Raw genomic sequence first — 17,596 nt, 5'->3', positions numbered from 1 at the left:
ATGGTTCCTTCCTTTTTGCCAAAAGTAGTTTCAGCTTTTCACATCAATCAAGAGATCCGACTGCCTGCATTCCAGTCCACAGATTCAAAGAAACAAGACAAAGTCTTGAAGTTGCTGGATGTGCATAGAGTTCTCCTCCATTATCTAGAGGTGACTAATGATTCGGCTTTCCAATTATCTTTGTATCCTAACTAGTACAGCCAGGCTGGTCAGGCCAGCATCTAAGGTATCTATTTCCAGATGGATTCACATGGCAATTTAATCAGCTTAAATTGGCTATGGTAAACAGCCAGGAGCAACCCTTTTTTTGTTGTTATGGTAAACAGCCGCCAATATCTTTTGGGAGCTCATTCCACAAGAATTGTAGCTTCATGGGCAGAGGCCTGGGTGATCCCACACAAAGAGATTTGTAGAGCGGCTACAGAGTTTTATAGAGTAGACATAGCATGAAAGGATGCCGCTTTTGGGTCCTTAGTGTTTAGGGCAGGCTCATCTGTCCTGCCCAAGATTCAAGGAACTAGTTTGATACATCCCACTTGTCAGGACTCGTATACCCTGTGCACTAGAAGGGAAGATTAGGTTCATACCTCAATAATCTTTCTGGTAATAGGGCATACAAGTCCTGACACTGTCAGTGTAAATATTTGTGTGCTTACTGTCTTGGATAAGTATATCTGTCCAGAACTTAAGATCTTCTCATGCCAGTCATATTATGAGTGCAGTCTTTGCAAATGCAGTTGAGAGTATACAAATTTAAATGTTAGTGCTGGTTGCACTGAGATAGGTGACTTGGTTGTTCCACTTTGTTTTATATGATATGTTTTGATTAGCATTGTTCATTATAACTTGTTACAGAACAGAAGTGTCTCATCAGGGATGTTCCCTGAACCTCTCCATCTTATGTCTCCTATTAGAGTGGTTATTTACTGCTTTGGTACAAACTGAAGAGATGCAGTACAGCCCTACTTGTACTACTAATATTTATCATTTATTTAGTGCTGAAAGGCATACACAGCACTGTACATTTTGACATTTAATAGACCGTCCCTGCTCGTAAGAGCTTACAATCTAACTTGGACAGACAGATATGACATATAGGGTTGGAATGGTTGAGGTAAGAGGAATTAGGAGTTGAAGTGGGCTTATAACTGGGCCTTGAAAACTGCAAGATACGGAGCCTGCCATAGTGATTCAGGCAGCTTATTCCAAGGAAGGAGGCATAGCTGAAGAAATGGTAGATAATTCCTTCTGCACAGCTCACGGTTAGGGGAAGTTACGAGAGGCATTCAATAATTTATCTACCTCAATAGGAAAGAAATGAGTTTTCCAAAAATGTGTTATTTTTCAATATAGTCAAGTTTCAAATTTTGATATATTGCTCATTATAAAACTGAGTGGTGTACAATAAAAATAGTCCCCTGATAGCTCCATATATTTATTCTACTTTTCCTGCATTGACTTTAACCCCTTTGAAAGGAATTCTTCTATTTGACCTTCAAACCAGGACATCTCATCTTCATCACTTGACAACCACTGTCCACAGAGAGAGCCAGTAGGGTGGATGGTTCAGCTGCTGAAATCCACATTCTCGGATAGTAGCCTATGATTGTCATGACATATGCACTGGCGCACTGTCATGAAGAAGCATCACGTCTGATGTGTGTTTTCCTCGTCTTTTCTCTTTGATTGACTCTTTGATTGAGGGGTGGTAGATTCAAGAGCAATGTTAGGAAATTCTACTTTACGGAGAGGGTGGTGGATGCCTGGAATGCGCTCCCGAGAGAGGTGGTGGAGAGGAAAATGGTGACTGAGTTCAAAGAAGCGTGGGATGAACACAGAGGATCTAGAATCAGAAAATAATATTAAATATTGAACTAAGGCCAGTACTGGGCAGACTTGCACAATCTGTGTCTGTATATGGCCATTTGGGGGAGGATGGGCTGGAGAGAGCTTCAATGGCTGGGAGGGTGTAGATGGGCTGGAATAGGTTTTGACGGAGATTTTGGCAGTTGGAACCCAAGCACAGTACGGGGTAGAGCTTTGGATTCTTGCCCAGAAATAGCTAAGAAGAAAAAAATTTTAATTGAATCAGGTTGGGCAGACCATTTGGGTCTTTATCTGCCATCATCTACTATGTTACTATGACTCCCACAAAGTGATCATTGTGTTGGCATAACTCTCCCCAGTTATGGTTGTCTTGTGTGGCATGAACTCCAGAAGCAAAAGTCCTTCATAATCCCAGAAGACAGTCACCATGACTTTGCCTGCAGATTTTTCTGTCTTGAACTTTTTTGGGGTGGGGGATGACTTGTGCTTCCACTGCATTGACTCCATTTTGGACTCAGGATATCTGTGATAGACCCAAGTCTCATCTCCAGTCACCAAAGGATGGAAAAAGATCACTTGGTCTTCACAGAGCATCTCCAGTTTCTCCTAAAAGCACTGGAGCCTTGTGGCCTACTGACATGGCATCATCATTTTTGGAACCCATCTTGCACTAACCTTAGACATTTCCAACTTTTCATGAATTATTTTCCAAACTGTACCTGCTGAGAAGCCCATTTCTTCAGCTATTTGGGAAACCTTAATTTGTCTGTCTGACAAAATAAAATCCTTGACTTTCTTGCATATTTCTGTGGAAGTTGCTTCCAGGGGCCATCCATTATGAGGTTCATCTTCAATGGACTTTCTATCCCACTTAAACTGATTGCTCCAAAATTTTACTTTGTAGAATGATGGGGCAGACTCACCATAAACTGCAGTCATGCGTTCATGGATCTCCTTTGGCTTTTTCCCTTCTTTTGTGAGAAATTTTATCATTGAACGGTGCTCCAAATCTAGCAGTTTTTATTTGATTCACACAAGAACTCTCCTGACATCCTGTCTCTTGGAATGTTAGACTTGCTCTGAGCCGCAACTGTGCATGAGTAACCCTGAGACATGTCACAACAAGCACAGACTTGTTTCAACATACTTGCTACTTTCTTTCACACTCAGATAGATAAATTATCGAATGCCCCTCATAACCCCACTTGTCGGGACTCATATGCCCTGTTACCAAAAAGAAGATTATAAAGGTAAGAACCTAATCTTCCCTTCTGTGTCATGTTTACAATGGATGATTGTGATAACTTTCCCTTTCCCGCTCCTTGTTCAACTATTTGGTTGTCTTTGAATATGGAATGGTCATTTTTTTGTTTCTCTTTTGAATAACTTGTATAACAGTCTGCAAAGTCCCACAGTTTCATCAGAAGACACCATTTAAACCTGTAATGGAAATATGAGGGCTCTGCCCAATAAGTGTAACCCAGTGGGACAAGTGATGCATAGGGAGACCCTGTGACTTCATATAGGGAATGGTGGCTGAATCTCAGTCCTTCCCAAAGGATCTACTTGCCCTAAGTATGAGACTTGGGCCAGCTTCTAGGGCTGATACACATGCTAATATTGTCTTGCAGTAAAGTTACTTCTTTTGTACCAATACACAGTTTGAAAAATAAAAAGCATGACTTATAATTGTACTGTCTAGCTCCATTGTGTTTTTATTAAGTAGTGAATATTTCAGTGCATTAGAAAGGTCAGGACCTGCCAGGGCTCCATTCTGCATTCATGCTCTGCTCCAAGGGCTTTGTTCTCAGTGTGATGGTGTCATTCCATGTCTCATACACAAGCGTATAGGTCTCCAGTCTCTTTATGGAAAACTCATACAAACGATCTGGCAGAAGGTTCTTCACTTCAAAGCTGCTGGAGGAGACGGTGATGCCCCCACTCTGCACCCTCTCTTGTTGTGTCTGGGGGTCCAGTAACTTTAAGTGGAGCTCAAACTGCTCAGGCTGGGGGTGCTGACCCATACTGAACCACTTCAAGCATGCCCGGTCCTCATGGGCAATGGATTCCTTCCGATCAAAGACCACTGGCATCTTGGTCCTCAGAACTAGCCGAATGTGTGGGATTTTGGTGGTACCGATGTCTGATACCAGCCGGTGCTTAATATGTAACCTTCCTGGCACTAGCGTGGCCAGGAAGTCATCCAGTAAAGCAGACAGCTCTGATAGTCTTCTACTGATAGTCTCCCACTCTGAGAGGAAGGTGGAGATGTCATAAGACTTGAGGAGATCCACAAGAGTTGCTCGGCCCTGCTTCAGTTGCTCCAGGAGCTCACTGAGTAGCAAAAGCTGGAGTCTGGTTTGAGCTGTGCCCAGCTTCTTCATCCTCTGGAACTTCCAGGGATCAATCAGCTGGAACATCGCAGTTGGCAGCATGAGGTGGTTTTGGTCGCCTAGTGCCAAGTGTTTGGGTAGGATGTCAATATAATAGGAACATTTTTTCAGAAGCTCTACTCTGGTCTGGTGCCGCTTGAGCAAGCTAAGACTCAGCTCTGAACTGAGGAACTCCAAAACAATACCTTTCCTTTCCTGGTACATCTTCCAGGCTTCGTCGTCCTGCTCTTCGACTCCATACATCATACTGTTTTGCCTGCAGAAGTTGCTCACCAGATGTGTGTTCATCTCTGTCACTCATCACTCTATGGTGAGAAGGAGTTTGAAATGTAAGTGAGTAAAAGCTGAGGGGGCAGGCAACTCTAGTCTTACAGAGACACATACGGGCCTGCATTTAAAACAGAATGAGTGGGTACAAGTTGGATCAGAACACAAATAGCCTTTCTATGGTTAGAATTAGTATATGTCTCTATAAGAATTACTTATATATATGGGATAACAAAAGTTAAGAATAATTAGGCAAAAATTATTAAAATAATACAAGCTTACTTATCATAAGAAATCCTTATACAATGAATATTTCTCTTGGGGGATTCTGGTACAGACCTTTTTCCTGTGGATAACTGAAAATTTAGTCCTACTCTTCATTTCCTGGCATCATCTCTTGTCCCATGTCTTTTATTTCCTAGGGAGTCTTTCATGAGTATCTTTGTCAAATACCTCCTGAAAATTCTAGCCAACATATCAACTGGTTTATAGTTATCTTGAATAACTCTGAGCTAGGCATATAAGAACATCTACTTGTTTGTTTAATAAATTGGTAAAGCAAGACTAGCTATTGCTGACTCATTCCCATTAATCTGTGTCCATCTAAATGGTTAGTACTTTTGTTATTTTTGTGACTGGTCTGTAGTTTCCTGGATTACTGCTAGAGCCCTTTTTAAAAACTGGCGTTACATTGGTCACCCTCTAATCTTTATCATGGCCAATTTTAATGATAAATTATAAATGACTAGTAACATTAGCAATATCAAGTTTGAATTTTTATTTTTTTTAAAATAATCTCTTTATTGAGCAACAGGGAAATAACAAACAATAGCAAGAACAAACAATAGCAAGCACAAAATGCTTGAAAGAGACTATACAAGAAATATACAGCAAAAAAGTGCACCAAAGCACAGAAAGAGAATACCAAGTATGAACAACAAAGATCATCACTCACAAGAATGTGAAGAAAAGCGAGTGCAAAACCAAACAAGAAGGAGAATATCCAACACCCATTGCTCAACATAAATTTTTGCTTCCCATAACACCCACCAACGCTAATGTTGATGGAATTGGTGTGCAGGGAAAGGGGGAAAACAAGGAGGAAGGATACTGGATGGATTTAGGCTGGAGGGAAAGAAAGGGGGCAGATGCTGATGGAAGTGGGGGGAAGAGAGAGGAGAGAGTGAAATGCCAGACCATGGGGGTGTGGGAGAGGGAAGGGAAGAAGCGGAGGGGAGAGAGATGCCAGATCATTGGAGGAGGGAATGGAAGAAAATGGATGCCAGACCAGTGGGGTGAAGGGAAAGATGGAAGGGGCATAGGACAGGGTAGTTGGGAAGAGAAACAGAGAGATGATGGACCCTGGGGTGGTTGGGAAGGAGGGAGAGGTGCTGGATGAAAGGGTAGTTGAGAAAAGGACAGATGGTGGATCTGGGGATGATGGGGTCCATTGCTGAAGCTACGGATATGGACACGAAAAAAAGGAAAGATGCCAGACCTCCGAGGGAGGGAAGGGAAACGGAAGGGGAGGACAGAGATGGAAGATGGATTAGCACAGAGAAAGAAGAAAATTACAAATGGGCAGGAGACCATGGCAAGCGAGTTATCAGAAGACAACCAGAGCCTGGAACCAACAAAAGGTAGAAAAAAGAATTTTATTTTCTGTTTTGTGATTACAATATTTATTTTGTTTACACCACAGAGCCGGTGTGGGGTTGGAGATGTTGTAACCCTATATGTCTGCTAAGACTAAGCCTTAGTCACCTAGGGGTCCTTTTATTAAGGTGCACATTTAGCTTGCCCAAAATCAGTTAGCGTACCTTAATAAAAGGACCCTTAAGTATCTTAATTAAAAATTTGACCCGCGACTTAGCCTTTTTTCAGATTTCGGCCCCTTATGTGATTGAGTTTGACACCCCTGATGTAGAGTGAGGCAGTTAGGCGATGTAAACTTGGTTTCTAATATAGACTTATATTTCGGATAGTATTACTGCTTTACAATATATTTGAATACTTTTATATACATATTCATAAGGGACTTGACCTGAGGGCTTCAGGGAAAAGTAGCGCTGTTTGCCGACGACGCCAAACTGTGTAATATAGTAGGTGAACGTGATCTCACGGATGGTATGGTGCAGGATCTGATCAAGTTGGAAAACTGGTCCTCAACATGGCAGCTTTGCTTCAACGCAAAGAAGTGTAAGGTGAGGAAGGAAGCACAAGGAAGGTAGAGTCCGTAGAAAGCGCCTGGACCCTGCTCAAGCGTACGGTGCACGAAGCACAGAACCTGTACGTCCCCAGGTTCAGAAAAGAGTGCAAGAAAAATCGAATAAAGAACCCAGCATGGATAACGGCAGCTGTAAAAAAGGCGATCAGTAACAAGAAAGCATCGTTCAAAAAATGGAAACAGGATCAAACGCAGGCCAACCAAAAGGAACACAAGGAAAGCCAGAAGGAGTGCCACCGAGTGGTTAGGAGAGCAAAGAGGGAATATGAAGAGAGACTAGCGGGAGAGGCAAAAAATTTCAAATCATTCTTCAGGTACGTAAAGGGGAAGCAACCAGCGAGGGAGGAAGTGGGGCCCTTGGATGATGGGGATAGAAAGGGAGTAGTGAGGGAGGAAAAAGAAATAGCTGACAAGTTAAATGACTTCTTTACGTCGGTCTTCACGAGGGAGGACACATCCAACATTCCGGAACCAGAGGAAATAGAAAATGGAGATCAAGATAACAAGCTGGTCAAATTAGAGGTGAGCCAGGAGGATGTCCTCAGGCAGATAGACAAGCTAAAGAGCGACAAGTCGCCAGGTCCGGATAGCATTCACCCAAGGGTGCTCAAGGAATTAAGGAATGAAATAGCAGAGACACTTCAGCAAATATGCAACCTATCCCTAAAAACTGGAGAGATCCCGGAGGACTGGAAAATAGCTAATGTCACGCCCATCTTCAAGAAGGGTTCGAGGGGCGACCCGGGAAACTATAGGCCGGTAAGCCTCACATCGGTCCCGGGAAAGATGATGGAGGCACTGATTAAGGACAGCATCTGTGACCATATCGAAAAAAATGGACAGCTAAGGTCGAGCCAGCATGGGTTCTGCAAGGGTAGGTCGTGCCTCACAAACTTGTTGTACTTCTTTGAGGGGGTAAACAACCAGGTGGACAAAGGAGAACCCATAGACATAATTTACCTAGACTTCCAGAAAGCCTTCGATAAGGTACCACATGAGCGGTTGCTCAGGAAGCTATGGAACCATGGGGTGCACGGGGAGGTCCACCGATGGATCAAAAACTGGCTGGCAGACAGGAAGCAGAGGGTTGGTGTAAAGGGCCATTACTCGGACTGGCAAGGGGTCACGAGCGGGGTTCCTCAAGGATCGGTGCTGGGACCGCTCCTGTTTAACATATTCATTGACGACCTGGAGGAGGGAACAAAATGCGAGGTCATCAAATTTGCAGATGACACCAAACTATTCAGCAAGGTTGAAACCACGGTTGACTGCGAGAATCTCCAAAGGGATCTTACGACATTGGAAGAATGGGCGAAAAAGTGGCAAATGAGCTTCAATGTAGGGAAATGCAAGGTCATGCATATAGGGAGAAGGAACCCGATGTTCACTTACAAAATGGGGGGATCAATGCTAGGGGTCAGTAATCTGGAAAGAGACTTGGGAGTGATGGTAGACACGACATTGAAGGCGTCGGCACAATGCGCCACAGCCTCGAGGAAAGCAAACCAAATGTTAGGTATCATTAAGAAGGGTATCTCGACCAGAACGAAGGAAGTCATCCTGCCACTGTACCGGGCTATGGTGCGCCCGCATCTGGAATACTGTGTACAGTACTGGTCACCGTACCTCAAAAAGGACATGGCAATGCTTGAGGGAGTCCAGAGAAGAGCAACTAAACTGATTAAGGGTATGGAAAACCTTACATACACTGACAGACTGAAGAAGCTGGGGTTGTTCTCCCTGGAAAAGCGGAGACTCAGAGGAGATATGATAGAGACCTTCAAGATCCTGAGGGGCATCGAAAAGGTTGACAAAGACAGATTTTTCAATTTGAAAGAAACCACAAGAACAAGGGGTCACTCGATGAAATTGAAGGGGGACAGGTTTAAAACAAACGCAAGGAAGTACTTTTTCACACAGAGGGTGGTGGACACATGGAACACCCTTCCGGAGGCCGTGATAGGAAATAGCACAGTACAGGGTTTCAAGGAAGACCTGGATAGGTTCCTGGAAGACAAAGGGATTGAGGGGTACAGATAAGAGCAGTGGAAGGTTTAGAGATAACTGTAGAGGTAGGCAATAAAATTAGTCAGGGACCGCTGACCAGGCAATATGCCTGATGGGCCGCCGCGTGAGCGGACCGCTGGGCTGGATGGACCTCTGGTCTGCCCCGGCGGAGGCGACTACTTATGTACTTATGTACTTATGTGATGCATCTCGGCAGCAGAAATCCATGCAGAACATACACCTTGAATGGAGAAACACTAGCTACGACCTCAGAAGAATGGGACTTGGGAGTAATCATCAGTGCAGACATGAAGGCTGCCAAACAAGTAGAGAAGGCCTCATCCAAGGCAAGGGGGATGATGGGATGTATCAATAGAAGCTTCCTGAAGTCATAATGCCACTGTACAGAGCCATGGTAAGACCTCATCTGGAGTACTGTGTGCAATTCTGGAGGCCACATTACCGTAAAGATGTACTTCGAGCTGAGTCAGTCCAGCGAATGGCCACTAGGATGGTCTCCGGACTCAAGGGTCTCTCATACGAGGAAAGACTGGGCAAGTTGCAGCTCTACTCTCTAGAGGAGCGCAGGGAGAGGGGTGACATGATTGAGACGTTTAAGTACGTCACAGGTCGTGTCGAGGTGGAAAACGACATATTCTTTCCTAAGGGACCTTCAGTCACAAGGGGGCACCCGCTCAAACTCAGAGGAGGGAGATTTGGTGGTGACACCAGGAAGTATTTCTTTACAGAAAGGGTGGTGGATCACTGGAACAAACTACCGGTGCAGGTGATCAAGGCCACTAGCGTGCTCGACTTTAAGAATAAATGGGACATACACGTGGGATCTCTACGTGGGTCGAGCAGCACTCTGACTTAATGGGGTGGGACAGTGGAGTGGGCAGACTTGATGGGCTATAGCCCTTTTCTGCCGTCATCTTTCTATGTTTCTATTGTAAGGGTTCAGAGTTAATGTCCTGGGTAAGTAGGTGGGAAGGAAAGGAAGGGGGATTTGTTCAGAGATGTTTGGGGGTTGCATAGATGAAAAACTGTGCAATGGTATGCTAATCTTTGTTTGTTTTGAATTTTAAAAAAGAAATATAAGTGGAAATAAAAAAGTAAATAAGAAAACAGATAAATGGGTGTGGGACATGGGCAGGGCAGGCCCAGGGGGCCCCAGTGTACTTGTGTGCCTAGGGGCCCTCGAAGAATTAATCCTGCCCTGGTTATTTCATCTCCGTTCAGTTAGCAGTTTCAAACTTCAACCCCACCCAAACTCTCACGGGGAAAAAAAACAATGTCACAGTTCAATCATCAAGGCTGGGTATACAGGAAATCCAACTTAACTGTAGCAGGTCTCAATCCAACTCAATCTGTAGTCCCTGCAGATCTTCTTCTCCAAAGCTACACTTCTCCTCCTATTTTGGTTCCAATGCTGTCACCATCCAAACCACAGTCAGGCTCCTGGGTACCCACTTACTTCACCGGACAAAGAAATCCTTGTTTCGCATTTCTGCTGCGTCAGGGGTGGCATAAATTCCATTATATCAGCTCCCAGAAAAAAAACAACTTGTGACAGTAGCCAGAACTTCCCGGAAACAGCAGCTGAGTTTCTGGGAAACTTTGGCTACTGTTGCAAGTTGTTTTTTTTCTGGGAGCTGGTACAGTGGAATTTATGCCACCCCTGACGCAGAAGAAATGTGTTTTTTTCTTGTAACTACAGACTACTGAGAAGACGAGGAAAATTTGGGTCGCTCACTCTGCCTTCCTCTTAAACCCTCCTGGCTTTCTTTCACCATTATTAAAACCTTTCTACTTACTTGCTTACTTTTAAATAAAGATAGACTTTATAACTTTAAGTTTCAAGTTTATTAAAAGATTTTTTAAACTGCTTAATCAGGTTTCTAAGCGGTGTACAATATAAAATTTACATAAAAACATATTAAAACAGGGGATACTAGATAAAACCCTTCTGAGCAGAGAATTGTGATTTTCATGTTCATTTGGGTATGTTAAAACAAAGGTACTATTTCCTCTGATTTCTTCTGCACCTTCTGACCCTGTTCCAAATTATCTCCTGAAACAAATCTTTCATTCATATCTTACTTATCTTCGTACTATGGTCTCTATTAGTCTTTCTACAGGTATGTTTTCCTGAACCTTTTCTTCAACCTTGGAAGCCTTGAATCGAATGGACTGAAAATTCTACAGGAGCAGAAACACACCTTGGAATCCCTAAGGGTAGATGCAATTCCCAATGATGAATTAAATGTTGAAATATCTTCCTATCTGCTTTAGCACACATTGTTGCCCTACCAATATTATCCTGTTTTGGATTGATCATGAGATTGAAATCACTTCTTTTTTTTTTTTTTTTTTCAAACTATGTTTTTTAAGTGTAGCATGTAAAAAAAGACAAATCCAGTAGTCAACAGTACAGAAACAATAAACGAGATCAACAATACATAAACTATACATTTCAGTGTACCAGTAGAACACAGTTGGCACATTGAAGTCCCTTCCAGGGAATATAAACAAAGAAAGAGCAAAGAAAGAGAGCAGCAATACAGCAATATCTGCAATCAAATAATATAAATGAGACCTCAGTAACAACAGGCCTACTATAATTGATGGCGAGAATACACCTAGTTTACATATAGTAAAATCACTTCCAATAATAAGTTGAACCTCTGCATATGTCCCTAAGAATTGGTCAACCTGCACATAGAAAGTCAGTTGGTCATAATTGGGAGCATAGATGTTAACTAGCATATATTGTTGCTGTTCAATCTCTAACCTCATTATGAGGAGGTGCCCCTCTTTGTTTTGATGCAGCCCTTTAAATTTATAATCTAGGGAATTGGATAGCAAAATCCCAACTCCATTGGTTTTTTTCTTAGCCATATTGGAAGCAAAATATGCCATTAGAGATTTGGAATGGTGTAATAGCATCTTCTGTAAATAATAAATGAGAGATCTGAACCAGTTAGAGAAATGGGCAGAAAAGTGGCAGATGAAGTTTAACATAGAAAAATGCAAAGTGATGCACCTGGGTAAGAAAAACAAGGAACACGAATATAAAATGTTAGGTGTGACATTGGGCAAGACCACACAAGAAAGGGACCTGGGGGTACTGATAGACAGGACCCTGAAGCCGTCGTCTCAGTGCGCAGCGGCAGCAAATAAAGCAAACAGGATGTTGAGCATGATAAAGAAGGGAATCACGAGTAGATCGGCGGACATCATAATGTCGCTTTACAGAGTAATGGTCAGACAACACTTGGAGTACTGTGTCCAACACTGGTCTCCCTACCTAAAGAAGGATATAACCCTACTGGAGAGGGTGTAAAGGCGAGCCACGAAGCTAGTTAAAGGTATCGAGAATTTGAGTTACAAAGAATGCCTCGGAAAACTGGGATTGTTCACCCTCGAGAAGAGAAGACTGCGAGGGGACATGATAGAGACTTTTAAAATACTAAAAGGATTTGACAAAATAGAGCAAGAAACATTGTTATTCACATTGTCAAATGTGACTTGGACAAGAGATCATGGACTGAAACTGAGGGGCACCAGGCCCAGGACAAATATCAGGAAATTCTGTTTCGCACGAGTGGTGGACGCTTGGAACGCTCTCCCGGAGGAGGTCGTGAGGGAGACCAACATTCTGGGATTCAAGGGCAAGTTGGATGCATACCTTCTTGCAAATCACATTGGGGGATATGAGTAAACAAGGTTTCTCAGCAGGGAATACCTGGCTTGGCCTCTGCGAGTGCGGGTCGCCGGACTGGATGGACCTAGGATCCGGCGAAGCCATTTCTTATGTTCTTATGTTCTTAATAAAATCATCCATGGAGGGAGTGAAGAACCTAGGATTATGGCTGAACCCTAACAGGTATGAATGTACATTGATTCTATGTATGTAGTTTGATCTTAAAAGTTTGAGTAATAGTATTGTGTTAAAATTACTTTACAAGATGACATGAATGTTTAATATATGGTAGTAATTTAAGTTTATGCACTGTTTTTATGCTCCTAGTACCCCTCCTGACGAAGATAATTACAAAACTCGAGTCAGGTGGTAGTAGATACCCAAAGGAGTCATGTTTACAGCACCTTAGCACTTTTTACACAAGTTCACTTTCACAAATTATCCAGTGGTTTTGACTGAAATCCAACCTGAGAGGAGACTCCAGATAAGTTGTTTTCTATGCCTTTTTTTACTATCTGGTAGGAGGTTGGTAAAGGGGCGGTAAAGTTCATGATGGCCCCAGATTAACCACTGTGTATGTCATCTATGCACTATTGGTTTTATGGACTGAGCACTTTACTAATTTATAAATAAATACAATTTTTTTTAATGAACCCTAACCTAGACATGACAATACAAATCCAATGCATCGTGAAAAATGCCTATGGCAAACTCTACTGGGTTAGAGGACTAAAACCTTACCTAACTCATTAAGCGATGTCAAACGTAATAATAGCCCTGGTATTCTCAATTTTTGACTACTGCAATGCAATTCTGCTGGGTGTTCCAAAGTACATGATTAGGCAGATCCATATAGTACAAAACACAGCAGCAAGATTTCTACTGGGTAAATTCAAAATAATTTTGCTGACACACAAAATCATTCATCTTTTAGAACTGCAATACAAAAGTAATGTGCTTTATGAGGAGCGTTATGAGTGATCTTCCTGATTCTGTAGAGAACTCATCAAAGATTAAGTACTTAGGCATTTTGGTGGATTCTCAATTGACTTTTAGAGGGCATGTTCAAGCAATGGTACGCAAGATATTTTTAAAGTTCATACCTGTTTTAATCATTGTTGGTTTTCACAATATCTGAGTCTTTTTGGCTATATATTTAGGGAGCAATTTTAAGACAGTTTTACAGACTGTTGTGTTGTTCAGTCTTAACTATTGTAACCTTGTCTTGCTAGGCATGCCTGCTATTGCCATGAATGCACTGCAGCTAGTGTAATGTGACAGAATAGTATGTGAAATTGGTTTGGTTGAAGGTGGAATATAGGATGTGTTATAAGTTATTGTTGATGGTCTCCCTGGAAAAGCGGAGACTTAGAGGAGACATGATAGAAACCTTCAAGATCCTGAAGGGTATAGAAAAAGTAGACAGGGACAGATTTTTCAGATTACGGGGAACCACAAGTACAAGGGGGCACTCGGAAAAATTAAAAGGAGACAGGTTTAAAACAAATGCCAGAAAGTTCTTTTTCACCCAGAGGGTGGTGGACACATGGAACGCGCTTCCGGAGGCTGTGATAGGCCGGAGCACGTTACAAGGCTTCAAAGAAGGTTTGGATAGGTTCCTAGAGGATAAAGGAATTGAAGGGTACAGATAAGAGTAGCGGTAGGTTATAGGGATAGTCTGGGACCATTGCTCAGGCAATGGGCCTGATGGGCCGCCGCGGGAGCGGACCGCTGGGCGAGATGGACCTCTGGTCTGCCTCAGCGGAAGCAACTTCTTATGTTCTTATGTTCTTATGTCTAACTTTGTGTAAATCAAATGGTGCCGAAGTATTTGGTGGATAGTATTCTACTGTTTGTTCCGCTTCCAAAGCTGCGCTCTGTTGATCGTGATGATCTACATGTTCCAACATTGAGGCAGTTAAGGCTGCAGGTCACCAGACCAAGTGTGTTTTCATGTATAGGACTTTAAAGTATGTGGAATATGATTCCATTATACATATGTAAGCAGGGAAATTTTCAAAATTTTAAATGATTATTTAAAAAAAAAAAAATCTTTATTAAATTTTCAAGGCTAATACAAAGTGTATAAAATTAAACATACATTAATAATCAGAAACAGCACTTACAATCCATCAGTAACAATACAAAATGAATTATCCTCCCTCCCTTCCAGTACATTCAATCAAGGAATAAAACAAAAGAGATAACCTCTTTCAACCCTTCCCTGGATGTGTGTATAGATCTAAAGGAAATTAAAGATAAAAGATTCTTGAAAAGATATTGTAACCACACTGCAGCCCTCGGCCGGGGCTCTCAGTGGTTACCAACAAAAGTACTCTAGCGTGTGACCTGGACTGGAGTCACCCTGCAGGCTTTCCACAGAACTTAATCCAAAAACTCAAACACAGTGGTTAGAATGGCAAAAATGAAAATTTTACTTGAAAGATGGCATAAAGTTCAAAGTAACCAACAAATGTCCAAACTGGAAACAAAATAAGGCCAGAGGAAAACTCTGGCAGCCTTCAGGATTTCTATTCTAAATAAAACAGTTCTCTCTGTGCCTCGCACTCTCACAGAGCAGCTTTACACTATAACTTTCTTTTCTCGCAAGTCTGCTCCTCAGCAGAACTCAGGTAAGTTCATAGCATTCAAAACAGTTCCCAGAGATATGCCTTTTCACTCTAATCTCTAGGGCAAACACATCCAAAATAAAGCCTCCAGCCTAAAATTGTAGCAGGGCTGGGTAAAGAGGAGTCTACTAAGTTTGCCTTCAAAAACACACAAGACAGCTTTCAAACTTCCCACCCGGTTGTTGGCAAACTTCTCCCCACTCACTCTTAGCTTATAAAACAAATGTCCAGTACAGGGACTAGGAGCAGGAAAAGGAACCTAGCCACAAAAATAAGAGAAAAAAACTTCACAGTGCTTCAGCACAGGCTGAGCGAACTGTTATTCCCACATCCATGGGTTCCATGGCTCCACATACTTCTTACGGAGGAAGCTCCATTGGTACTTCCATGGCAGCCTCCTCATCAGCTACTGGCAATTCTGAGGACATTTCCGCTTCCTCAACCTCCCTAGGGTCACAGCCATTACCAGTGCTTAAGCCAGGCAGGTTCTCAGTGGGGAGTACCCTAAATTTCTTCTCTAACCTGCCTAACAGCTTGTTCCAGCTGCTGGTTTTTCTAGGGAAGGGACACGCCCTGCTCTGCCTGAGTCAGCAGGGAACTGAATCTCTCTTGGGCTCCCCCGGTGGTGACCTAGATACCGGTTACTCTGTGTGCTCTTAGTTCTGCCTTTGTCCTTCTGGGTCCTAGTTCTACTGTGTTCCCTAGGTGTGTGACAAAATTTCCCAGCCCTTGACTCTGGAAGGTTAGTAGGCTCCGGGAAATCCACATAGTGACTGGGCTGGGCCTTGGGCATACCCTTTCTGGGTTTCTTATCCCCTTTCCTCCCAGCACCCACAGGGACCTTTGCAAGCATAGAGCCTGATTGGTCACATACTCCCTCACTAAAAACATGCTTAACCTGATAAGCATGACACTATAGGCACCTTAGATATTAACAGCGCCGCATGTTCCTATACTTTCTCTCATCAGAAACCGGATCAGGACACAGATTCTCAAAGTCCTCCGGCCAATGGAGGACTGCGGGTTCAGGGGTTCATGATTGCTCAGTCCTAGTTTGGAGATCTAAGTTTTCTAACTCTTCTATTTTTTCTGTAAGAGCACTAAGAACCTTAGCTATCTCTTCAAATTGTCATTCACGCAGTTCCTGCATTTGGTTGTGTAGATGGGAAACATCACCCCCAACCCCCGTCAAGGAGTCCTGAACTGTCTATCTGGAGGGCCTGTTGCTCCAGCTGGACGCTGTTCATCTGACTCTGTTTAGCCAGTTTGCCCGGATCCGCTCCCTTGATAGTCCACTCCTCCTGGGCTGCCTGTATTTTTTTTAACTGCTGCATCATCTCCTGTTGTTGGAGTTGACTACCATTCACCTTAGTCTCTACTTCTTGTATACCTGATTCTTCATCTGGGCTAACAGTTTTTCAAGAGTGTCAGCCTGTTGCTGACCCTGCACTATCATTTCCTGCTTTAGTGCCTCTTTCAACTCAGGCATGAGATCCCTAGGAAGATGTTCCTCCTTTGGCGTTTGCTTAAGGCATACTTCTAAGCATTTCTGATGAACTGCTTCCAGTTCCTCTCTCCACTAGGCAACCTGTGTATTTGCCATCTCCCGCAGTTCACCTTTAAGGGACGCTACCTCTTGTTGAAGGTGCTCAATACTCTCCTCCGACTTACTATTTTCCCTAAGGCTTTGAAATTGCCTCCCATCCAGACTACCTCTTTCAGCGCCCTGGGATGGGTTCAGTTTGGGTCCTAGAGTATTGTTTAGGTGGCCTATCCCTGGAGAAACAAACCCTTTTGTCCCTCTATTCGTATCCATCAGATGCACCCACCGTTCTAGTTTGGCATGCCAAATTCGTTCACATATCATCTGCGCAATTTTATCCCCAGGTTGAACCTGATAGTCCGAATTGTGGCACCGCCGGTGCCGGCTTGCACGATGGCCCCAGTCAGCGCCCAGAATAGCCTGTGCCTCAAACGTGCCTCCAGGAGACGCTGGAGGTCCTGCTGGTTTTTAATCAAAAAAATAAAGCAAATCAGGAACAATAAAGTTCTTATATAAGCGAGTCTCAATTTATTGAGTGCCTTGTCCCCTAAAGCTGGGGTTTAGATCATTTGCTTCATGAAAAAAAAAAACATGAAAAAAAGAAAACATCCGGGCTGTAAAACCACCAAGCCCTCACCTTCCTTGCAGGTATCAACAGGTAAGCCCTGCAACAGTCTCTGATAGTCCAGTCACAATAATCCTGCGATTCTAAGCAGGTCAAGAATCAGACTATTAGACCTTCAAAATTGTATGCAAGAGTTCAATTAGGCCTGGCTTGCAACAGGCCTGCTCCAACCAACTTCAAAAGCAGCCGGATCCACTTCTCTAGTATACTTGCCACAAATGGCCCCACAATCCCACCCTGAGGATCTTGTGTGGATTCTCCCCAGCTACTATCCCTTCACACAGTTCATAACATAGTCCACAATCAGCCCCCAAAAAGGCAAAAAGGAAAAATTGTTATAAACAAACTGAACCTGGTTTTTAATGCTACCA

At 43.1% G+C, this 17,596-nt stretch overlaps 1 protein-coding gene across 1 annotated transcript; it reads right to left on the bottom strand.

The window, feature by feature from the left end:
• Positions 1 to 3,578: 3,578 nt before the first annotated feature.
• FNDC11 (fibronectin type III domain containing 11) lies at positions 3,579 to 15,516 on the bottom strand. Its single transcript, XM_033962623.1, has 2 exons — positions 15,421 to 15,516; positions 3,579 to 4,525 (listed from the first exon to the last, which is right to left on the bottom strand). The coding sequence occupies exon 2, from the start codon at positions 4,506 to 4,508 to the stop codon at positions 3,579 to 3,581; it is 930 nt and encodes a 309-aa protein (XP_033818514.1). The 5' UTR covers positions 4,509 to 4,525; positions 15,421 to 15,516.
• Positions 15,517 to 17,596: the final 2,080 nt, after the last annotated feature.

The sequence above is a fragment of the Geotrypetes seraphini genome, chromosome 11 (genome assembly GCF_902459505.1).
Source record: "Geotrypetes seraphini chromosome 11, aGeoSer1.1, whole genome shotgun sequence".
Taxonomy (NCBI): Eukaryota; Metazoa; Chordata; class Amphibia; order Gymnophiona; family Dermophiidae; genus Geotrypetes; species Geotrypetes seraphini.
The sequence above is the reverse complement of the archived record's forward strand: the minus strand, read 5'-3'. Positions and strand labels throughout refer to the sequence as shown.